The 26,190-nt window shown below is 46.3% G+C and overlaps 1 protein-coding gene across 1 annotated transcript in view; it reads left to right on the top strand.

The window, feature by feature from the left end:
* The window catches only part of LOC113012614 (MAM domain-containing glycosylphosphatidylinositol anchor protein 2-like), a 152,783-nt gene that overhangs the window by 117,424 nt on the left and 9,169 nt on the right, over positions 1-26,190 (top strand). Inside the window, exons 14-15 of the mRNA XM_080293934.1 lie at positions 25,292-25,444; positions 25,533-25,663. Of these exons, the coding sequence (XP_080150060.1) occupies positions 25,292-25,444; positions 25,533-25,663 (284 nt within the window). The remainder of the gene's footprint in view (positions 1-25,291; positions 25,445-25,532; positions 25,664-26,190) is intronic.

Below are 26,190 nucleotides of genomic sequence, written 5' to 3'. Positions count from 1 at the left end.
ACACAGTCACACACACACACACACACACACACGCAGACACACACACACACGCAGACACACACAGAAACACACACACACACACACACACACGCAGACACACACACACACACAGAAACACACACACGCAGACACACACACGCAGACACAGACACACACACACACACACACACACAGACACACACAGATGTACAGATTTCATTCATGTATTTAGTTTGGTTTTCTACACTTCATTTAGCCCATATTTGGTCGTAATCTGAATTCATAATTATTATTAGTATTATTCAAATGTGTAATTGTTGCAGAGGGGCTGAATCCTTCTGCTGCTGAACTGTTGGGTGGGTCAGATTTATCAGTAATGGATAACAGCTGATTCAGTGACCTCCTGAACAGGTCACCAGTCAGTCACCGGTCACAGAGCGAGCTTTCTTGATCAGTTTACACAGTGTGTTGGGGTCACCAGCTTCAGCACATTTAGGACCTGGCATCAACATATGTGGACATCACATCAGTCAGAGATGCAAACATGAGCCTTTTCTGGCTTCCTCCTATGCTGCTGTTGCTCATTGCATTCACTGCTTTTTGCAGTAGCAGCGAGGCTTCTCTGACTCTGTCAGGAGTCGTGGTGTGGAGCGAGGGCAAAGAGGACTCAAACGCAGGACTGGTTGAGGAGTGACAAACTGAAAGCCGTGTTTATTATAAAAAGTGGACAAACCGAACATGAGATGAAGGCACAGGAATGACGGCAAGACAACATCGCATCAATGACACGACAAAGAACTGGAATTAAATGCACAGGTTGAATGATGACAATGATTGGAAACAGGTGAGTACAGGGCTGAGCATAATCTGACTAATGACATAGGAGACAAGCTGACGCGGGAAAACAGGAAGTGAGAACATTAATGTGGCAAACTAAACTGAACAAACTGAAATCACTGGGTCAACGACCCAGGTACTCTGACACTCTACAACATCTCCACCCTTCTCCGTGGTTGTTCCTCAGGTAAACACGTTTCCGGCGTACAAAGATCCAAGGATTTCACATTTGATCCATCCATTCGCATCCGCTTATCCTTTTCAGGGTCGCGGGGGTGCTGGAGCCTATCCCAGCTGTCATAGGGCGAGAGGCGGGGTACACCCTGGACAGGTCGCCAGTCTGTCGCAGGGCCAACACACAGGGACAGACAACCATTCACACTCACATTCACTCGCACATTCACACCTAGTGGCAATTTGGATTATCCAATTAACCTATCCCCACAAGCTGCATGTGTTTGGACGGTGGGAGGAAGCCGGAGTACCCGGAGGGAACCCACGCAAACACGGGGAGAACATGCAAACTCCACACAGAAAGACTCCGGCCTGATGGTGGAATTGAACTCTGGACCTTCTTGCTGTGCGGCAACAGTGCTAATCACCGTGCCACCGTGCTGCCCCGTGCTGATTTCACATTTGATCCATCAGTCCATAATACCTTTTTCCAGTCTTCAGTAGTCCAGTGTCGGTGTTTCATGGCCCAGACTAGCCTCTTTGTCTTATTCTGACGTCTGGCTTTCTCGCTGCAACTCATCCTGTCAAACCTGCAGCTTGAAGTCTTCTCTTCACAGCTGAAAAAGACTTTCTTACTACGAGCACTGTTAAGCTGCTTGAAGCTGTTGTCCTGTGAGCCGCCATCACACAGCTGTTAACTCTCAGAAACTTGTCCTCTGATTCACTGGTGTCTCTGCAGACCTCTTCCTGTCACAGGTGGTTTCTCAGCCTTTGGATGCTGAAGGAAACTGGACTCACTGACACTTTGACTTTCTTTGTAATTTCTCTCTAGGACACACCGACATTTATAAGTGTTATGATGGTCCGTCTCTCTTCCATTGTTAATCACCTTTTCTGTACCAACACACTGCTTTCTGCAGTACAGTACTGTTCAGCTGATGCTGACGAGGGTACCACAGTGTGTTCAACACTGCTTTATGCAGACAGACGGGGCTGTAAGTAATCCAGAAAGGTTGGAACACCTGTAGGAATTAGTAGCACCAGCTTCCAAGGCTTGATCAACCTCCATTGCTGCAGAACAGCTTTAAACTGTTAACCCATGCTGTGTTCCCTGAAAAAGGCCTTTTTCTATCATTCAATAATAAATGCACATTATTTTTCCATTTTGGGTAATCCTACCTTGTTTTTGTAATTTCTGGCAGTTTACTACTTTCCTTTCTACCATTTCAAGCTGTTCATTGGACTGTAACAACTTGAACTGCAGTAAAAACCTGGAAAAATTGTGCTGTTCTAAAAGATTTGACTGGTGTATGTTCTCCTGAGAACCAAGTAAAAAATAATCTTCCCATTTAACTTTTTTGTGATTTCCTTCATATTTGGAGCTAAAAGAGCCACCCATCATGTGACATATCAATGGAAAGCCCATGATGTCCTCTATTTAATACATCAGGACTTAGTAGGATAGCTCAAATAGACCAAAAGCAAATTTCCATTACAGAGGACATAAACCAATAGGCTGGTTTTCAGGAGGATGTGAGAGAAAATAAGGATAACTGGTGACTGTAAATGATATTAAAAAGGTTTCAGTGTATGTTTTATATTGGTGTCTGAAGTTGTATTCACTTGTTAGAAAACATCTGTTCCATTGCAAGTGGAAATCTCTTTTTCTATCCCACTTCAGTTCTTTCCAGACTTAAACAAACTGAAATTTCAGAACCATGAAATCATCTCTTTGCTCTGGGTGTGCATCTGTTTAGTGTCTCTGTGTTTCATGGGGGCGATCGTGGCTCAAGAGTTGGCAGTTCGTCTTGTAATCGGAAGGTTGCCGGTTCGAGCCCCGGCTTGGACAGTCTCGTTCGTTGTGTCCTTGGGCAAGACACTTCACCCGTGTTTGTCTACTGGTGGTGGTCAGAGGGCCCGGTGGCGCCAGTGTCCGGCAGCCTCGCCTCTGTCAGTGCGCCCCAGGGTGGCTGTGGCTACAATGTAGCTGCCATCACCAGTGTGTGAAACTGACTCTGACTGTTAATCATTTCATTGAACTGTTCGACAGGGACCAAACCGTTGCTAACATGTGTTGCAGAGACAGGCGATGCCCACCCTGAACAAATAAAAAAGCAGCAACGCAGTGTGAGGAGTGCTCACTGACTGAATGAGAGCACCATGATTGACACACTACAGAGTTTTATTCTGCATCGGATAAAATGGTTTGTTTCCATAGTGTAGTTTAGGGAAAAGGAGTGCCTGACACTATGCCAGACTGTCACTGTCAGGAAACAATGACTTGAAAAAGAAAACAGATACAAAAATGGAAGAAGGGGGAAGGCATATGGAGGTGAGAAGAAAAGTCAGGAATGTGGGGTGAGAGCTGGGGCTTGAAATGTAGGGACTACAGCTGGGAAAAGGAGAAAGCTGGCCTTTTTATGTAATAGCGTGTTAGTTTTCTGTCAGATGTAATGGGATACAAACCGTCCAAAAGTTCTACTTTTCTCTCATCAGTCCACAGAAAAACTCTTGGAGACTATGAAGGTGTTTTTTGGACAGACCTTTGTGTCCTTTTTGTCACTGCTGCTTTTTGGCTTGGGACATTCAACATCTCCATTAGATCCCATTCCCAGAAGATTGTGATCTGTCTCTGTTAATGGGCTACCTGCTACATGACTTTATGGTGACTGTAATTAAACCTTTACTTACAGTGGTTTGCAAAAGTATTCGGCCCCCTTGAACTTTCCCACATCTTGTCACATCACAGCCACAAACATGAATCAGTTTTATTGGAATGATGATGATGGCGTGATGGATGAAGGTGAAAGACCAACACAAAGTGGTGCACACGTGAGAAGTGGAACGAAAATCAGACATGATTCCAAACATGTTTTACAAATAAATAACTGCAAAGTGGGGTGTGCGTAATTATTCAGCCCCCTTTGGTCTGAGTGCAGTCAGTTGTCCATAGACGTTGCCTGATGAGTGCTAATGACTAAACAGAGAGCACCTGTGTGTAATCTAATGTCAGTACAAATACAGCTGCTCTGTGACGGCTCCAGATGTTGTCTAAGAGAATATTGGGAGCAACAACACCATGAAGTCCAAAGAACACACCAGACAGGTCAGGGATAAAGTTATTGAGAAATTTAAAGCAGGCTTAGGCTACAAAAAGATTTCCCAAGCCTTGAACATCCCACGGAGCTCTGTTCAAGCCATCATTCAGAAATGGAAGGAGTATGGCACAACCGTAAACCTACCAAGACAAGGCCGTCCACCTAAACTCACAGGCCGAACAAGGAGTCTTTTTGTCGGAGTCTAAAATTGTGAGAGCGAGGCCAGTAAATCCACCTGCTGCGAACCAGGATTCAGGATCCCCAGCTGCGATGCAGGAAGGTTTCCAGCCTACTTAGAAGTGACAACTGCATTACTTCTTGACAGATAAGCTTATGAGATCTCAAAACAATACACTACCCGGGTAGTACCACTAACATTAACACTACACACACACTTCACACACCTGAACTGAAAAGACTGAAAAGAACTCTGAACTCTGAAACTGAAACTGAACTGACAGACTGACAAATATGGACTATTGGAACTGTTGAATGACTGTTTATGGTTTTGTTTAAATAAATGTTGACTGTTCTTTTAGCTGTGTGTCATTAGCTTCTTAGTCGATTCCTAGAGAACATGAGCCCAAGATCCTAACTTTCTCTACATTCTGTAGTCGTAAAGTATTGTGTGTTACATAGTACCTTTTCCTGGCGAGCCAGCCAGGAGTGATTAAAACACAGATGGACAGATGGATCTTAAACAGTCCATCGGTATTACTGGAGTTACTAGTCTAGATTCTGATGCTGATATTATTGCTTCCTTGGAGAAGTATGGGGTGGTAACAAGGATTCTAAGGGTCCCGAATGCACAACCAGACTGTGGGGAAACTGTCAGAATTTCCCCTTGAGATTGAAAATGTGACCAACAAGAATGTAAAATGGCAGGCTAGTCGCATTGAAGCGCCAGCACTGCATCATACTCCAAAGCCAGACCTTGTTTTGACTGACTCAAGCGATGAAAATGATATTGACAGTTTTTCTGACCACAGTACTACACCCTTGATAGAGACAGCAAAACTAAAGTACCACCACAGACGGCACCTTACATCCCAGCGAGTCACCCATTCAGCTAAATCTCAGACTTGTAGAGTTGTTAAACTAAAGACCACTCCAACCAAACTTCCAGTGGTGACAGATGAAGTAACTAACTCACCAGAGATACAGCGTATAGTAGTTAAACATGTAATCATAAATGACTCTGTCACTACACATAGCCAATCTAAATGGTTATGCTCACTCTCAGGCCGTGTGGGAACCCCCTCCACCAGATGCTAAACTTGACCAGATGCAATGACATTTTGGGCCTATGTTGGGATTTAAATATACAATCTTAATGCTTATTTGCTGAGTAGATTGTTTTACGAGAGGCCCAGACTTGACTAGGTCACAGGCTGACAGGAAACGGCATGTTTTTGCAGAATATGAGGAGCTGCAGGCAGAAACTAAGTAGAGTGTTTGATCGAAGCTTAAAGTGTGTGTGACGTCTAGAGGAAGAATATAAATAATCAGGCTTCTGTTTTCTGCCTGAGACTTGAGCTGTCGTTGCTGGGTGTGCTAAGTCTCCATTTTCCAGAAAATGTAAAATTAAAGATCTTTTGAGTTTGACCACTTTGAGCCGTGTCTTTCTTGGCCGTTGAAGAATAAAAAGAACTGGATTTAATACCTACTAAGACAAAACCTATTGTGCATATGCATTCTGTCCCTGATTTCCCATACTACACTGACACAAGTGCAAGTGTATTGCAGGCCTATATCTCTGAAACTGAGAGTCTAAAGAAGCAGTTTGTGGAACTGCAGCTGCAACTGACGACAAAAGCATCTCAAAAGCAAAGAAAGTGACGTTATAGCAATGGAAAAAACACAAGAGCCACCTGCACCTGTAGTTGACATTCTGGTACACCAAGTTCCACCACAAACCCCAGTGAGAGCTGAGCCTAAGGCTTGGTTCTGTTTTAGGTGCGGTGAAGATGGCCATATAGCCAGGAACTGCGAAAATGCTATAAACAAGGCTGTGGTTGATCAAAAGTACAAAGAACTAAAAGCCAGACAGGAAGAATGGAAAGCCCAGCAGCAGGGTCAAGCTTTAAACTGGAGCAGGTTCCACTAATGGGACATATGGGAACCAAGAACATTCACAAGAGTCCCAATTCAGAACAGAGATGTCAAAGTAAACAACATGTTGAATCCATTTCAAGTCACCTTCCAAATGGACTAGTCGGATCAAGGTCTCTTGCAGAGGTTAAGATTGGGGAACTATCACATAGTTGCCTCATTGACTCAGGGTCTCAGGTTACCACGATTTCGACATCATTTCAGTTGACCCACTTACCTTCTCATCCTCTTTTGCCATTAAATGATCTGTTAGAAGTTGAAGGTGCTGCAGGCCAAATTGTCCCTTATCTTGGGTATACTGAAGTTGACATCAGTTTCCCAAAGTTTCACAGGGAAGGAGAAAGTTGTAATTGTAACTGTAGCCTAAAATGGACGTGTCAGAAATATCTGTGCAGGGCCCAGATCCACTCTTCTAGTCGAGCCCCAAAGCCAGTTCAGCCTGCAAAGTCAACCTCAAGGAAGTACTGGTTTTTCTTGATGATCTTATAGTGTTTTCCAATACTTTGAAGGAACATGAAGAAGAGCTTCTCCATTTAGGACACATGGTCTCAGAACAGGGAGTGGAGACAGATCCTGATAAAATCTCTGCACTGACACCATGGCCCAGACCCACAAACCTGTCAGAACTGAAGTCATTTTTAGGCTTCACCGGCTACTGTATTATCGCAGGTTTGTCAAAGATTATTCCAAAATTACAAGGCCATTGAATGATTTGACAGCTGGTTATGTCCCTGCCAGGAAGCTGAAACACCACAAATCACCATCAAACAGCGTCCTGAACCGTCCTTTTAAGGAGAAATGGACTCCCTTATGTGAGGAAGTTTTCAAGGCCCTCTTTGATAAGTTGACATCTGCACCAGTGCCTGGGTTTGCTGACCCCAGGAAACCCTATGATTTACATAGCGATACTAGTTCACATGGACTTGGTGCAGCCCTATACCAGGAAGAAGAAGATCGGTTAAGAGTCATCGCCTATGCCAGCAGAGGCCTGTCAAACTGTGAAAGAAGGTATCCCACTCACAAAATTGAATTTCTTGCACTGAAGCAATTACAGACAAGTTTGCTGATTATTTGTATGGAGCTGACTTTACCATCATGACTGACAATAACCCAATAACCTACGTGTTAACGTTTGCTAAACTTGACACAACTGGACACCGATGGCTTGCTGCTTTGTCGAATATCAATTTCAACATATAGTACAGAGCCGGTAAAAGAAATCAGGATGCGGATGGATTATCAAGACAGCTGCATGTTTCTGTTGAAACTGATGACAGTACAACTGCTGAGGACGAGAGAGTAAAGCAATTAATTGCAAAGTTTACAGAGGGAAACAGTGCAACATTTCCAATGGATGCTCTAAAAGCTGTATGCGAGAAGCACCACATCTCCTGACACCAAAAGGCTAAACCACCACCTAGCTTCTGCGGTGGAGTGTTTGGCAGTGGATGCAAGTGCGATACCTGACAAGTTTGTTCAAGCCGACGTGCTGACTGGTACTAGCACTCCTTCCTCTCCCAACAAGATTGGGCTGCAGAACAAAGGCGTGACCCTATAATAAGCAGAGTCATAGACCTTGTCCATACAGGAAAACGCCTTTCCTATCGTCTTAGGCAAAAGGAGGAAAGGGAAGTCCAACTCATGTTAAGAGTACAGGATCAGTTGTCCATAATAGACAATGTCTATACATATATATATATATATGTATATGTACGGAAGCGAGTGAGCCAAGGCCAGACTCTTTTTCAACTAGTGCTCCCGAAGGGGTACAGGGAAGTAGCTCTTAAAAGTCTTCATGATGCAGTAGGTCACATGGGATTTGAAAGATGGACTAATCCAGTAGAACGGTTTAACTGTACACTGCTAGGGATGCTTGGAACACTCCAAGAAGAGGACAAACTAAAATGGCGTGATCATGTGCAGCCATTGGCTCACGCCTACAATTGCACAAAAAATGACACAACTGGGTATTCACCCTATCAGCTCATGTTTGGGAGACAGCCAAACCTTCCAAATGATGTGGCTTTTGCACTTAATGTGAGCAGGCAGGACAGTGTAACTCACAGTGAATATGTGAAGAAGCTCAGAGAAAGCCTGCAGGAAAGTTACATACTTGCTGTGGAACATAGCGAGAAAGCTGCCCTACGCAATAAGTCAAGATACGATCTAAAAGTGAGACAATCCACCTTGGAGGTTGGAGATCGTGTTCTTGTCAAGAATGTTGGAATACGAGGGAAACACAAACTAGCTGACAGATGGAGTCAGATGGTCTACAAAGTTTTGAAAGAGATCAATGACTCTGCTGTATATGTTGTTGCTCCACTCATGTCAGATGGGCCTGAGAGGACACTGCATAGAGACTTACTGCTACCGTGTGGGTTCCTGTCACGCTCAGTGCCAATCGAACCCAGTCATGGAAATCCAGAAAAAGAGACACTCAAAGGCAACACCTCCAAAGAGAATCCAGTTTCTGAAGTTGAAGGAGACTATCGTTATCTGGGTGATGATGATATTGTGGATTATGACTTTCCAGTAGTTTACAAAGAAGTCAGTTACCCAGCTTTCACTACTGTCAGTGAAATCCCCAAAGCAACTGAGTCTGTGTCAGAACAAAGTGTGGACCCAGACGAGTCTAAACCCTGCAGTAGAGGAGTTTCATTCTGCACCCGTGGAGCTGGATGAGAGTGATGTTTCACTTCAAGGCTCAAGTGGAAATGACCCTCCAATGAAAGAAATAGGTGTTATTGTTAGTGAGGAATATTCATCTGTTGTCACGGCTGCACAGCAGTCGTGTGGTGAATTGAGTAAAGGATCCAAGATGCAGGCACTGACTGGGGTGCGAGTGAATATTTATTTGCAGAGGTGATAAGGTGACAAAAACAGGAGGAGCAGAGCGGGGAGTAAACCAACCTAAACTGGGGAAAACTAAAGAACTCAACTTAAACCAAACACGCACAGGGGGAGGTACAAAATACACAATGAAAGATGGCGAAGAGACGCAGACTAAACACCAGGTTACACAGAATGATGCAGACGGACACGGCGTTAAACAGACGACACGACAGAGAGCACAGGAAAACACAGGGCTTAAATACACAGGGAGTAATCAGGGAATGGGCCACAGGAGGGAGACACAGCTGGGAGCAATAAGGCTAACGAGACAGGGGAGAGGTAAAACTGAACACACTGACATGAGACATGAACTTTCAGAATAAAACAGGAAACTAACAGACACAGAGAACCAGACAGGACACTGAACATGACAGGCAGACTCATAAGTAGACACAATAACACCATGGACAGACAGAGGGAACACAGAGAAGTGGGAGCAGGCAGGCAAAGAACAGAACCCTAACAAATGGCAAAATCACAACAGAATACACACTCGGAATGAACAAAAGCATAAGGAAACACAAAACACTGAGTCCTCAGACTCAGGACCATGACATCTGTTCATGATTCATGTGCTGATATAGATCCAGAACCTCTGAAAGAAGTTATTGACGTAACTCAGGAGCAGTACCAAACAGGGCTGTCGGATGGAAAAGAGGAGAGTGATGGAGATGGATTAGAGGCAGAAGTTGCTGAAGATTAAAAACCTCCAGAAACAAGAGAAATCAGGCGGTCAGCTTGGAACAGGACTGAACCTAGCAGACTAACCTACAACACTTTGGGAAATCCCTTAACATTAGTGATGCATTCTCTTTTAAACAGTCTTGATCACATTTTTTCACATGCCCTTGACTCAAACCCTTCCCCATGTGTTGGCAGAGTAAAAACCATTTAAAGTGACTGCTGTCATGCAGGGATGCATGCCGATTTAGGGCATGTGTGTAAATCTTAAGCACAATAAATCTGGACAGATGAGATGCCATACTAAACTTCCACCTGCTTAACTGCAGATCCACACAGCCCAACTGTCACCTGGTTAAATATGCTGACGACACAGTTCTCCTGTCACTGCTGTCAGGCCCACTCTTCAGGAGTTTGTAGAGTGGTGTGACAGCTCAAACCTGAACTGAACGTGAGCAAAACCAAAGAGATGGTGGTGACCTTCTCCAGTAAGCAGAGGGATCTGGCTGCTTCAGTTACCACCACCATCCACGGGAAGCCAGTGGAGAAGTTGAGGAGCACAAATACCTGGGAACCATCTTTGACAACCTCCTGAAATTCTCTGCCAACACAGAGGAGATTCTCAGGAGGTGCCACCGACACCTATACCTCCTTAGGAAACTCAACTCCTTTGGAGTCAGCACAGCCATCATGATGACTTTTTAATATGCTTTCCTGGAAAGCATCATGACCTCCATCACCTGCTGGTTCCACTCCCTCAGCCTTCATCCAGGAACAGACTGCAGCACACTGCATCAGTGTGCTCTACAGTCATTGGCCTGTCAGAATTCTGGCTCGGGTTTTCAGCCAACAGGCCCTCAGACAGAATCAGAATAGTGTTTATTGGCCAAGTATATGTGCAGACACATACAGGGAATTTGGTTCCGGTAGATGGCGGCTCTCAAGCACAGCAATGTAAATCACACACACACACACACACACACACACACACACACACACACACACACACACACACACACACACACACACACACACACACGTGTCTATATATACACATTACACATACGTACACAAAGCTGTGTAAACCAACTATAAACAACTAATCTAAACTTATATACATAAAATACAGAAATGAATGAGGTGGAATGAATACTACAAAATGTACATAAGGTGCAGTTGCAGTCTGGCAGTGGGAGCAGTGTGACAGGTCAACTGTTTAGGAGGGAGCTGGCGAGGGGAAAGAAACTGTTCCTGTGTCGGGTGGCCCTGGTCTGCAGGCTTCTGTACCGTCTGCCAGAGGGCAGCAGATCAAAAAGTCTGTGTGCAGGGTGTGAGGGGTCTGTGATGATTTTCTCTGCCCGTTTCCTGGTTCTTGAGAGGTACAGATCCTGGATGGAGGGCAGGGGGCACCGATGATCCTTTCTGCTGCCCGTACAGTCCGCTGCAGTCTGCTCCTGTCCTGTTTAGTGGCTGCTCCATACCAGACTGTGATGGAGGAGCACAGGACAGGCTCAATGACCTCAGTGTAGAACTGGATCAGCAGCTCCTGTGGAAGACTGTACTTCCCCAGTTGTCTCAGGAAGTACATCCTGACAGGCAGCCAAAATCATCAACGACCCCTCTCACATTCTTCACCACGCATTTCAATGGCTCCCCTCTGGGCGACGCCTCCACTGCATTTCCTGCAGGACAGAGAGGAGGAGGAGCGCCACCTTTGTCCCCAAAGCAGCTCTGCTTTTTAACTCCAGCCGATGAGACCATTTCCCACACCAAAAACATAAACTACACTCTTTTATACTGCCGACACTTTACTCACTTTTACTCACTTACAGTTATTTATTCACCTTTCAGTCACTTTAATTTTAAAACTGTATATACTGTATATTCTGTGTATTTATTGCCCTGTCCTTATCTTCAAAGTCATGCTGCTCTGTTGTATCTTAATTGCCCCTCGGGGATAAATAAAGTCTTCTGATTCTGAGTTTGATTCTGCTTTCTATACAGGGATCAGCTGAAATGAATCAGAAAGAATAACTCCCAACAAGGGTGAACAAACACCTAAGATATGGTCATTTCATCAGTGGAACACCTGATTAAATGCCACATTTTCCACTGAGGTTTGGCATTTCTTTGTGCCACACAGGCAGACGCAGGTTATCAGGAAAAAGCAGCACATCAGTGTCAGACTGACTTTCACAGCCTGATTACAGAGAGACGCGTCTGACTGAATTATCTGTATACTGTCACAGTGACACTGGGTTTGTAAGTAGGTGGAGTAAGCTCGCCTGTCAAACTGTCCAGTTATTGTAAGATAACTTTAGCATCTTTCCCTGGATAAATTATTTTGAAAATAGTGATGACAGTTCATAGTTGAGTTTGTTTGTTAATTTGCATCTTAGTTCATAACACTCACTAAAACCTGCCAGCTGTCAAAGAGATATTTCTAGAAGGTCCAGTGTTTTTGACCAGCAACTGAAATCAACGTTAAAACACAGCGTGTTGATGTTTCAGTGCCAGTCAGAGACAAACAAAAATGACGATGCTGACTGTGGTCTATCAGAGCGGGAGAAAATGCAGCCAGCAGTAATAACAGAGCATTTCACCTCTATATATGTATATATATACATATATAGAGGTATATAGCAGTGGGCTTCCCACTGACTCCTTCACCTGACCCTGGACACTTGCAATCCTGAAGGCAGAGGACATCAGAAATGACAGACAAATATAAACAATGCAACTTTTAGTAAATGTACATTTATTAAATTTCATTCTTAAAAATTATCTTCTTGACAGCACACATACTTTGTAGTTGTCCCACTTATTTTTGGGGGTGACTTTCCCTTGCAGGCCCATCTTCTCGGGAATAGTCCTGATCGCACACAAAAAAATAAGAGAAGAGAGAAAACCATGACAACTATGATAATCCCTAAATCCAAAAGTTTTCACAGCAGAACACAAGAGGAATATCGTCTGGACATCGCAGGTTCTGCACAGAATGAGGGTTATTGAAACCGTACTCAGATGAATATGATGTGTAAATTGATTTATTCGTGTACCTCCATCCCACAGTCGCTGAATTTTTTACCCCGGTGAAGAGGTAATCGTTTTCTCCTCTAGTTTTAATGAAGTCTGCCGTTTGCTCTTTGGTGCCTATAAACATATCACAAAATGGTTGATTGGGAAAAATGTAAGCGCCAATGAAAAACCGGAGACCCACCATACAAGCAACAACAACATAACCGCTATAAAAATGTAACTTTTGTACCACCAGATTTTCATATACTTACATTTAAAAGTGTATTCGTCTCCCAGTTTATCTTTTTGTGCCGCCATCGTTGCGTGAATGAAGTTCTGTGCAATGAATTCTGGGCCGGCTAGCTATCGAGCTGGTGGGTAACAGACATCTCCGAAAACGTTGAAGCACTTTTGCAAATATGCGATATCTTGATAAACCGAGCAGATATTTGATGTTTACACAGCTACTTTCTCGCCTGAAAATATGTTAAAAGTTTATTTTGTGACCCAGAAAGATTAATAAGAGTAATTTTAAAACTTAGAAGCGGCCGCCATTGCCGGAAACTGGAGCTTGGCTGGGCCGCGCTATGAATTCTGGGATATGGTGGGCCATGAAGGACAGACCGGACCCATCCTTCAAATTCGGGGAAAAGGAGGACGCATTTGTCGGCTGCATTCGGAGGAGTCTACGAATTTGGACAGCCTTCGGCGCGTCGCTGTGACGTAATTCAACGCCTCTCTCTGTCTCTCGCTAGCAAAGTTGACCCAGACAACAAAGTAAAGCTATTTTTCAGCTACGAGCCCGACACGAACCGACTTATTAGCCAGAGGTCCTTTTACTACGGTTCAGAGCCGCGGACCTGACAACAGGTTAGCACCTCATACCACAGTGCAGCAAAGCAGTCTCATGAGCGCTGGGAGGGACAAGCCTAGAGTCCAGAACAGACAGTGCAGGAGATGACAAGGTTAGTAATTGTGTGGTGAAAATTATACTTCTAGTTATCTTGATTGGCAAAAGAAAATACACAATCTGCTTCTCACATATAGGGCATTTCCAAGACTTTTTTCAGAACTTCTTCAATTTCTTTCATCACAGCTGTGCTGTGCCAGATGTTCTGTTGACCCACAGTGAGAGGCATCATTTCAGAAACACCAGGAGGACTGAAACTCGTCACCAGGATCAAGCAGGGCTCGTGATCTTCACCAGCAGCTCCCTCACAAGAAGGATGAACCCAGCATTTCATGAACACTGATGGAGACCTTTGCTTTGTGTAATGTTAGAAGTACTCAGATAATCCTCCGAGGGTCTGGACTTTTACATAATGTCATAGCTTTAAGTCCTGTAGAAAGTTAAATATATATTGTGCTCTCTGGTTCCTCTGGTATGAATGACTCTGAATTACTTTATGATAAATAACACACTATTGTCAAAAACAGTAAAAGAATTCCAGATCAAGTTTTTAGTTCAAATACAAGTAACAACCTTTGAGTTTACTCAGGTTTTATTTAATTGTGTCAGAGAAAACATCACATGCTCTTCATGTAGCTGAGTACATTCAGCTACAACAGAAGCTGTGCAGGTCTGAGATCAGCAGTTTTCTGAAACACCAAACTGAGGTACTGTTAATGCTGATGTACAGTGACACAGTTACAGGGGTGATTAATCCTTTTGACCTTTTGTCTTTAAATTTATCAATAAAACAGCTGCAGCTTTCACTACAGCACATGTGGTACTTTAGGGGCAGGGATAGCTTGGGGCAGGGATAGCTCAGTAGGTAGAGTGGTGGCCCCATGATCGGAAGGTCGGGGGTCGGGGGTTCGACTCCACTGAACGGCTACTCTGAGGTACCCCTGAGCAAGGTACCGTCCCTACACACTGCTCCCCGGGCGCTGCATTGGTGGCTGCCCACTGCTTCACTGGGTGAATGGGTTAAATGCAGAGGAACTATTTCCCTATGGGGACTAACACGCACACACTTTAACCTTTGTACTGTTTTCTTCAGTTAATTTTGGAGTTACTACAAAGACTGAAGATATAGGATAATCTGTCTGCTGTCACTGGGTGGTGCTGAGGTCTGAATCTGAGGACAGCTCCTGTAATCACAAACAGAATCATCACAAACTGAAATATAAAGTTTATCTCAAATCTGAAATAGAGCTGATCCTTCTCTGTCCTCACACACTCGGGATCTGAAGTTGTTCAGTCCTACAGTTCTGCCGACAGCTGTTTATTTTTTATTTGTTTTAAAGGCCTTATATACTAACACATTTTCTAACATCATGTTTACCTTTGAGTTGTTGATGCTTTATAAATGGACATCTGCAAAGATGAGATGATGGAGCAGGTTTCAGTCAAGGTTCAGTCTGCTGCTGCATCCTGGTCACAACATACAGAGGTGTTATCAGCTCAGTATTGAACAAGAAATATTAACGTTTCAAATTATTTGTCCTAAAGGATGCAAGCTGTACAGAGTACTGCACATGTGACTTTGTGAACATAATTCATTAAAAATAATTTGGACAGTTTTGTAACCTGAATATTTGCAACAAACAAAAAATACACAGAGTCAGTGCTAAAAAATAATCAGGGGAAAAATGTAACATTTTAACTTAAGCTGCCAAGCGGAAGTAGTTGGTTTCAGTACATAAGTATCGGGCTTTGCTATTTAATCCGTAGCTATTGACTAATGAGGGGTTACTGAAGTGCCAGGTTTTTAAAAGTTGGCGTTAACTTCGTTCCGCATGTGGAAAGCGACAGAAAACACGCTGCTGTTTGCACATATTTAATAATCAGCTCTGCACAGGAGCAGAAGCAGAGTCCAGCCTGTTGCTCTTACAGTATAATACTCATAATAAAAGTACCGTGGTTAGTCACTGAGCAGCCCGGTGCGTTTCTCTTGATTTCTTTAGTCAGGGTAAATTCATTCACCTGCACGGGTTAGCTAAACGACCTTTACAAAACAAGTTTCCCCGACAGCCGAGTGCTCATCTTAGCTAGTATTAAACCCGATTCTTTGATCCCCATGATAGAACCGAGAAAACCCGACTCAGGAGTGGTCAAAACATTTATAATTCTTTATTCAATCATCTTCCGGAAGAGAGAGCCCTGCACAGCCCAGAGCCAGTTGCCATTCCCGAACAGACACATGCAAGTTTGTCCGTGACCGCAGCCGCGTGTTATCTCCAGTCATTGGTCAGCATTATAATGTATGCAAATACATGCGGGTCGGAATCATCATACATCATAATCTCGACACTACCGTCTTGTAAACCTTCTTTTTCACTCTTGTCCTTTTGTCACAAATGATCAGAGATGTGCAGGATCCTTCACCAAAGGAGAAAACTGGACATGTCAGAAATTTCACTTAGGGCTGACCTCATGTGTTTGGGTCTGGCATGTCTGTGCTTAGCCCCCACTCAGATTAGGTCTCCCTTTTTTAATGTTGATGTATGCACGCTGAGTTCCGGTACAGGAGTCAGTGAAGACCTCTCTTCACCCTTAAAAGACTTTTTGGTGTAGACACTTGATTAAATATGGTGGCCTTGCAGAAAAAGTGACCTGAGGCACATGTTTTATTTTGGTTTGTTTTTCTTACATTGAACTAAAACTGTCATGGCTTCCAAATCTCACTACCATCACAAGTTCTCCCTGGTAACACGTTTACAGTCTCATCGACCTATAAGAAATTTTGCCCGTCAGAGTTGGTTTTGTTGTCACACCACATAACTGGGAGAACACTTTAGTCAGATTGGATTACCAGTTGGGAGAGCTGGAGGTGTTTATAGCCTTGCTGTCAAACTCACCTGTGAATCTCAATAAGTGTGTTGGAGATCTCCAAAGCTGAACACTTGAGATGTCCCGTAGCAATTTGTTGGCAGAGAAAAAGCGACACAGCAGAAATGTGGACTGTAAGTCACAACCGGTCATCACCAGAGCGGCTTCAGGAGAGAAGAGGCTAACTAATGCAATGGGATTGGCTGTCAACACCTGGGCATCAGACTCTGCCCTGAGGTAGAGGAACAGCATCACTGAGAGAAAAATGCACTTGCAGAAAATTCAAAGATTCAAAGAGCTGCAAAAGCAGGGAAACCCCAAACCCAGAGCTCCCCAGAAGTGACTGAGTCCCGTCTGCTGTTTAAACTTACATTCAGAAACAGATGATTTGTCCCACATAATGCTCTGTACCCTTCCTCCTGCTCTACGCCTACACTACCAGTCAAACCAGGACACACCTTCTCATTTAATGGTTTTTCTTTATTTTTACTACTTTCTACATTGTAGATGCAGACTGAAGACATGAAATATATGAAGCAGGATATGTAGCAAAGAAACAAATCATGGAAATCTGTGCTTTGCACTGGTCTATGCAGAAAAGGTGAATGGTGGTCTCTACATGCATGGTTTGCACTGTGAAGCATGGAGGAGGAGGTGTGATGGTGTGGGGGGAGGGGGGGTGCTTTGCTGGTGACACTGTTGGAGATTTATTCAAAACCGAAGGCACACTGACCCAGCATGGCTACCACAGCATCCTGCAGCAACATGCCATCCCATCTGGTTTGTGTTTAGTTGGACAATCATTTATTGTTTAACGGCACAATGGCCCCAAACACACCTCCAGGCTGTGTGAGGGCTATTTGACCAAGAAGGAGAGTGATGGCCTCCACAGTCACCTGACCTAAACCCAATGGAGATGGTTTTGGATGAGATGGAGCGCAGAGTGAAGGCAAAAGGGCCAACAAGTGCTCAGCATCTCTGTGAACTCCTTTAGGACTGTTGGAAACCATTTCAGAAGACGAGCTCATGGAGAGAAAGCCAAGAGTGTGCAAAGCAATAATCAAAGCAAAGGGTGGATATTACGAAGAGTACTATTGTACTATTATTGCATACAGCTGATCAGGATCAGAAAAATGCATCATGATGTGTTCATTGAGAAAGCATGGTCATTAGAAATACAGAATTTCTTTAATTAAAACCAAGACTCCAATCAGCCAAAGAAGCTGCCTCACAGTGCTCTCAGAGGTCAAGGAGTGTCTCACTGTCATGGTCCGCGGCCCGGCGTCCGGGGTGCTGCTGGGATGTCCACGCCCACGAGCGTGGCTGCTAACCCCACACCTGCATCCCATCCCAGGCGATCACCAGGTGGACTATTTAATCCTGCCCTACCTGCTGCTCCACGCCAGTCCGTAGTCGCCTCGCAGCGATCACAACTCGGCGTGTTTTTGTTTTCGAGCCACCTGCCTGTCCACCTGTCCACCTGTCCGCCTGAGATTTGGTTCACCATCAGCTTCGCCGTCTCGACCCCTTTTGGAGCTCCACCCCCCTCTGGTTCACTCGGCCCGGCTATCACCCCTCTCACAGCCCCGCTCTCGGCGTTCCCTGTGCGGTCCCTCGGTTTCTTCTGGTTTCATACGTTGTTTTTCTGGCTACCCTCACGGGACACCTTTAGTTGCAATAAAAATTACTTTCTTTATTCGCTCCTACCCTAGTGTGTGTGTTCTGCTACTGGGTCCTGCCTGCGCTCGGAACTTCGGTTCATGACAGTACGGACTGGCCAGTATGGACCCAGCAGATCCACTCCGCTCCGCTATTAATAAACAGGGCGCTATCCTCGGTCGCCACGATCAGCAGCTCCAGTCTCTCCAAGACCGTTGTCAAGAGCTCAGTGACACTCAGAATAAATTACAAACTAGGCCGTCCGATCCCGTGCACCGCGGCGTGTCGCCTCCGCCGCTGGAACCCTTCCACGGGGAGCTGGACCTGTGTGGGGGGTTCCTTTTCCAGTGCTCCTTGTTTTTCAGTCGCACGCCTCACGCGTTCCCCACGGATACTGCTAAGATCTCCCACTTCGTGGGATTGTTACGGGGGCGTGCTCTAGCATGGGCTGAAGCCTACTTAAATTCTCACCCCATTCGTGATTGCGATTACGATGACTTCCTGGAGGAGTTCCAGGCTACGTTTTCCCCTCCGGTATCGGAGGACGATGCCGCGCAGAAGTTGCTGGGGCTCCGTCAGGGGCGGCGCAGTATTGCGGAGTACCTAGTTGAATTCCGTACTCGAGCGGTCGCCGTGGGTTGGCCCGATTCGGCTCTTCGTGGGTTTTTTTTACGGTCATTAAATGACCAGATGAAGGACCAACTAGCTTTTCACGAGGAGACCAGATCCTTTGATGAATTGGCCTCCCTCTCCCGTAGGATTGACAGACGCTTGCGGGAGAGGGATGCCGAGCGGCGGTCTAAGCCTATGGGCTCCGTATTGCGCCCGGGTTTCGCGTTTCTCCGCCCCCGCCCCCAGCTGCGTGTGCGCGCTCTCCGTCGCCGCCCCCGCCTGAACCCATGCAGATCGGACGCTCTCGGCTTTCTCCGGAGGAGAGGGAACGCCGATTTCGGGCTGGAGAATGTCTGTACTGTGGGAGGCCCGGTCACCGCATCGCTGTTTGCCCGGTCCGCCCAAACGACCCGGCCCACCGGTGATTCCGGGGATACGGGTGGGCAGCACTCTAAGCACTACTAGACCCCGATTGTTACTGTCCGTTACTATCGTGACTTCTAATCAGACTTTTACATGCCCCGCGTTAGTGGACTCCGGGGCGGAACAGAACCTTATGGATGAGAAGCTGGCTAAGAGGCTAGCTGTGTCTCTTACTCCACTCGAACCGCCCATCCCTGCGTCTACATTAAACAACCAAGTGTTTGCATACATAACTCACCAAACCACGCCTGTACGGTTAATCACATCAGGTAACCACCAAGAGCAGCTGTCCTTTTTCACTTTTCCTGCTCCTGACACCCCGCTTATCCTAGGCTACCCCTGGTTACAGAGACATAACCCACACATAGATTGGGCCGGAAAAAGTATCGCGAGCTGGAGTGTGTTTTGTCTGGCGAACTGCCTGAGGTCAGCCGTTCCCTCCGCCTCAACGGAACGGAGGCCCGCCCCGCCACCCGCGCCGGACCTCTCTTCCGTGCCCCCCAACTATCACGATCTCCAGCAGGTGTTCAGTAAAGATGAGGCGCTCTCACTCCCGCCTCACCGTCCATATGACTGTGCTATCGATCTGCTCCCGGGTGCATCGCTGCCCTCTAGCAGATTATACAACCTGTCTCGCCCCGAAAGAGAAACCATGGAGAATTACATCCAGGAGTCGCTAACTGCAGGACGTATTAGGCCGTCATCCTCTCCCGTGGCTGCGGGTTTTTTCTTCGTGGGAAAGAAAGACGGGACGCTCCGCCCGTGCATCGATTACAGGGGGCTGAATGACGTCACCGTCAAAAACAAATATCCCCTCCCACTCATTAGTTCTATTTTTAACTCACTCCAGGGAGCTACTGTCTTCACCAAACTAGATCTGCGGAACGCCTACCACCTGGTACGGATACGTGAAGGCGACGAGTGGAAGACCGCCTTCAATACCCCACTAGGGCATTTTGAATATCTAGTGATGCCGTTCGGGTTAACGAACGCCCCGGCGGTTTTTCAAGCCCTAGTCAACGACGTGTTACGGGATTTCCTGAACGTGTTTGTTTTTGTTTACCTGGATGATATTTTGATTTTCTCCAAGACGCTCGAGGACCATCGCATCCATGTGAGGAGCGTGCTTCAACGGCTGCTCAAAAATAGACTGTACGTAAAAGCGGAAAAGTGTGAGTTCCACGCCTCATCCATTTCCTTCTTGGGCTACATCCTCGCTGGTGGGCAGGTGAAGACCGACCCGGTGAAGATCAAAGCAATATTGGAATGGCCGGTTCCGGAGACACGAAAGAAGCTTCAGAGCTTCTTGGGGTTTGCGAATTTTTATCGCCGTTTCATTCGAAACTACAGCCAGGTGGCCGCGCCTCTCACCCAACTCACCTCACCCAAGGTGTCTTTCACATGGTCCCCTGAGGCCCACGCAGCCTTCGCTAAATTGAAGCGATTATTCACGTCCACACCCATTCTGACCCATCCTGACTCTTCTAAACAGTATGTTGTTGAGGTCGACGCATCTGATGCGGGAGTCGGGGCGGTTCTTTCCCAGCGGTCTGGGCCCCTGAACAAACTCCGGCCGTGCGCCTTTTTCTCACGCCGACTCACCCCCGCGGAGAGGAATTACGACATCGGCGACAGGGAACTCCTAGCGGTAAAACTCGCATTGGAGGAATGGCGTCACTGGCTGGAGGGGACCGAACAGCCCTTCGTTATATGGACGGATCATAAAAATCTACTGTACCTTAGAACCGCCAAGAGGTTAAATCCCCGTCAAGCTCGCTGGTCCCTATTCTTCGCCCGCTTCAACTTCACACTCTCCTATCGTCCCGGGTCACAAAACATCAAACCCGATGCGCTCTCCCGTCTGTATTCCCCTGACAGCGAGGCGTCCCCCCCCCGCCAACATCCTGCCTGCCTCCTGCGTGGTGGGTGCTCTCACCTGGGAGATTGAGGAGACCATTCGCCAAGCGCTCCCGGGGGACCCTGACCCAGGGACTGGACCGCCAGGACGGCGCTTCATTCCCGCCGCCGCCCGGGGAGCAGTCATCCACTGGATCCACACAGCACGATTCGCGTGCCACCCGGGCGTGAGCAGAACGGCGCGCCTCCTCAGCAGACACTTCTGGTGGAAATCGCTACTACAGGACGTGAGGGACTACGTGTCTGCCTGTGCCGTCTGCGCTCGTAATAAATCATCCACGAAACATCCCATGGGCCAGCTCCACCCACTTATTACTCCCCACCGGCCCTGGTCTCACATCTCGCTCGACTTTGTTACCGGTCTCCCCACCTCTTCTGGAAAATGTGTCATCCTCACCGTTGTGGATCGGTTTTCTAAGGCCGCCCACTTCGTCCCGCTAGCCAAGCTGCCCTCGGCTGCTGAGACTGCCCAAGCGTTAGTCACGGAAGTCTTCAGGCTCCACGGAATTCCCCTGGACATTGTCTCCGATCGCGGTCCCCAGTTCACCTCACAAGTGTGGAGGTCCTTCTGCTCCATTCTCGGCGCCAAGGTCAGTTTGAGTTCCGGTTTCCACCCGCAATCCAATGGGCAAACTGAACGCCTTAATCAGGAGCTGGAGACTATGCTGAGGTGCGTAGCCAGTCAAAACCCCTCCTCCTGGGTTACTTACCTGCCCTGGGTGGAGTACGCCCACAATACTCACACCTCGTCCTCCACCGGCTTCTCTCCTTTCGAAGCGTCCCTCGGGTATCAGCCTCCGCTCTTCCCGGAAGAGGACCTGTCCCTCTCCGTCCCGTCGGCCCCTCATCACCTCCGGCGCTGCCAACGTGTGTGGCGCTGCGCTCGCCGCGCCCTCCTGCGCGCAAAGGAACGACAGGCACACTACGCCGATCGTCGCCGCGCCCCAGCCCCTGACTACCAGCCGGGACAGAAGGTTTGGTTGGCTGCTGGGAACATCCCGCTCCGGGGCACGTCCCGCAAACTGGCTCCCCGTTTCATCGGGCCGTACGAAGTGGACCGAGTCATCAACCCGGTGGCAGTCAGGCTCCGGCTTCCGGCCTCTCGGCGTGTGCATCCCACGTTCCATGTATCTCAACTTAAGCCGGTCCGCCTCAGCCCCCTGTGCCCTCCTTCTGAGCCCCCTCCTCCCGCCCGGCTCGTCGGCGGCCATCCGGCCTATGCGGTCCGGCGGATCCTGGATGCGCGCCGGCGCGGGCGCGGCTGGCAGTATCTTGTGGATTGGGTGGGGTACGGCCCCGAGGACCGCCTCTGGGTCCCGCGCTCCTTCATTCTGGACCCTCGTCTCCTCTCTGCTTTCCGTGCTTCTCTCCGCAGGCGGGGTCCCGGCCGGTCGCCTGGGGGCGACCCTTGAGGGGGGGTACTGTCATGGTCCGCGGCCCAGTGTCCGGGGTGCTGCTGGGATGTCCACGCCCACGAGCGTGGCTGCTAACCCCACACCTGCATCCCATCCCAGGCGATCACCAGGTGGACTATTTAATCCTGCCCTACCTGCTGCTCCACGCCAGTCCATAGTCGCCTCTCAGCGATCACAACTCGGCGTGTTTTTGTTTTCGAGCCACCTGCCTGTCCACCTGTCCACCTGTCCGCCTGAGATTTGGTTCACCATCAGCTTCGCCGTCTCGACCCCTTTTGGAGCTCCACCCCCCTCTGGTTCACTCGGCCCGGCTATCACCCCTCTCACAGCCCCGCTCTCGGCGTTCCCTGTGCGGTCCCTCGGTTTCTTCTGGTTTCATACGTTGTTTTTCTGGCTACCCTCACGGGACACCTTTAGTTGCAATAAAAATTACTTTCTTTATTCGCTCCTACCCTAGTGTGTGTGTTCTGCTACTGGGTCCTGCCTGCGCTCGGAACTTCGGTTCATGACACTCACAGCAAGTTCTCACAAGTGAAAATAATGTTTGTCAATCAGGATGAGAATATTAAAATGTTATATATATATATACAAATACAATACAAAGTTACGATCAAGACAAAGTATCTCTGCAGACAAGGATTCATACTGCAGCAGACTGAATGAGACTGACTTTCCTCCAACCCTTTTATTTATGTAGACAAACAGTTTAGAGATTACGCAAAGTATGAAGCTGATATTGTCATTTGTAATGAAATTTATATTTAAATTCATACTGTGTTGAATCCCACTGTGCACACCTTTATCAACAGTGAGTAGTGTTGCCCTCATTTCTGAAATCTGTTGTAAATGCATATATTAACATGCATTAGGTACTCACATCCTGCCTGTTAAGATTTAAATAAGGTTTAAATAAAATGTTCCTGGCAGCAGTTGGCAGCTTAAAGTGGATTAACAGTACAACGTGGAAAAATAAAAATAGCTGTGCGTGCTCAGAGTTTAATCCCTGAGTAAACAAAGGTTAAAAGAAGTGAGAGCACACAGCTGACATGTGACAGCGGCTCTTTGTTTTTTTCTCCTTTTCATTTTCTTCTAGAAAATCTCTTCCTTTTCTGTGGCTCGTTTCCTTTGTAGGATCTCAGTCTGCAGCAGAATCTCATTAAAGCGAGCCCTTGGGGTAAACTGTGTAAACACGGCCGCGTCTCTCCACACTCATGTACAGTTTAATTTGTTCCGATTGTTTCCATGCTGGATGAGCCCGGGGTGGATTTGCTTGCACTGCTGTAACTGCAGCAGGACTGTGACATCACTCTTTACAGTTGCTGCCTCAAGAACGCATCTGTGCAGATCAATGGGAAAGAAAGTGAGGCAAGGTTGTACGTTCAGTTCCCTGGACAGCTGCAGAGGTCAAAGGAAATTTCCTGGAGAGTTTGCCCTGCGGTGCTCATTTTCTTCTTTCTTGCTGTTCCTTCATCTCTCTAACTGTTCCTTCATCTCTCTAACTGTTCCTTCATCTCTCTAACTATTCCTTCATCTCTCTTAGTGTTCCCTCATCTCTCTAACTATTCTTTCATCTCTCTTAGTGTTCCTTTATCTCTCTAGCTGTTCCTTCATCTCTCTAACTGTTCCTTCATCTCTTTAACTGTTCCTTTATCTCTCTCTAACTGTTCCTTTATCTCTCTAACCGTTCCTTTATCTCTCTCTAACTGTTCCTTCATCTCTCTAACTGTTCCTTTATCTCTCTCTAACTGTTCCTTCATCTCTTTAACTGTTCCTTTATCGCTCTCTAACTGTTCCTTCATCTCTCTAACTGTTCCTTCATCTCTCTAACTGTTCCTTTATCTCTCTCTAACTGTTCCTTCATCTCTCTAACTGTTCCTTCATCTCTTTAACTGTTCCTTTATCCTCCGTGTTGGTTAGGTGATTCTTCCAAAACAGGGATAAGTGTCTCAGTGTACAGTATTTCTCCTGTATCCCAACTTTTAGCATTCTCTGCGTCTATAAAACCACTTACAAAGCAATTTCAGTAACATTAAACAGTTAAAAGTAAAATAACAATAAGTGCCTGAAATGTGAAAGAGAAGTAATACAGGAAAATTGAAATATTTGTGTGTGTACATTTCTTAAGAAGTCAAAGTTTCACAGTGAAAACAAAAGGACTTAAACAATAAATTTAAAAACAATATATCTGAAATCTTTTTACTCTCACATTTAACAAATGCATATGTATCGCTACAAGCATATGCACATTTATGCACAGGTCACTATTGCAATGCCATGAATTAAAATTCTTTATATATATAGCATATATTGTATATATAAGCAGAGTTTCAGTTAACATTCTTTGTAATTGTGTTGGCTATGTAATAGTGTAATTTTCTAAACTTATATTTCAACTCGTTTAATAATATAATGTTGACCATGTGAAAGGTTACTTTTAAAGATTTTTGAATGTATTTATTTTCATTTTCCTGTATAGCATGAAGCAACATGCTTGTTGCTTGGGGAATTTTTTTGCATTTGATGTTGACTGATTCACAAAGTGTTTGCTCTGCTGTTGCTCTAACTAACATGTCGTATGACCAACTTGATAAAAAAAGTCAGGTGTCATGTTACTGGGTGGCAGCGTTAGAGTTAGTTGTTTAGTTTGTAAGCCCTTTACCTGACCTCTGACCCCGACTCCTGTTTTTGTGATCTGTCAGGTTTCTACATGTACATAGAGACATCAAGGCCAAGGCTGGAGGACGACACAGCCAGACTGTTGTCCCCGACATTCAACTCCAAAAGCTCCTCTGTCAGCAACAACCCCACCTACTGCTTTGCGTTTTATTATCACATGTATGGGAAACATATAGGTGAGAGTGAAGCAGAAATCCACGTGTCACAAGTACACCACGTGATGAATAAAAATAACGTTGAACAGCGCTGCTTCATGTCTTGTAGGAGCTCTGAACGTTTTCCTGCGTCAGAAAGGTCAAGCGGTCACAGATACCCTGGTCTGGAGTCTCACCGGTAACCAAGGAGACCGCTGGCGTCAAGCCAAGGTCAAGATCCACCCAACTACAGCCTTTCAGGTACAGACCACACCAATCCACAGACTCTTTACTGCACACCACCCAACATAACAACTAGCAGCTGTAGAGCAGAGAGCCCTTCTGTAGACACCACGCCACAGCAGCAGCACTGCTCCAGAAAGCATGCTCTGCAGAGCTTAAGAAGAACACTGATCAGTTACAGCAGTCAACAGCTATACTAGAGTCAAGTATGTATGTGACTGGAGACAAAGTTCCTAACACGATTCATCACAGCAATGGGTAAAAAAGAGGAGACCAACTTGGGGGTTAGTATCTGGCCCAAAGTTGCAGAATGAATGTGTTTGCATGTTAGTTAGAAGAAAGTGACTGGGTGAATGTGGCATGTTGTGTAGAGTGCTTTGAGTACTCTGGGAGAGTAGAAAAGCGCTCCATAAGAGTCAGTCCATTTACCAAGATGCTAGCAGGCAGGGCATACTTGGATCGACATAACCAAGTGGCTGACGTAGTATACAGGAACATCTGTGCCGAGTATGGCCTGGAAGTCCTGAGGGATCGTGGGAAACTTT

Source organism: Astatotilapia calliptera, chromosome 19 (assembly GCF_964374335.1).
Source record: "Astatotilapia calliptera chromosome 19, fAstCal68.1, whole genome shotgun sequence".
NCBI lineage: Eukaryota > Metazoa > Chordata > Actinopteri > Cichliformes > Cichlidae > Astatotilapia > Astatotilapia calliptera.
Note: the sequence above shows the minus strand (reverse complement) of the source record. Positions and strands in the feature narration are given on the sequence as shown.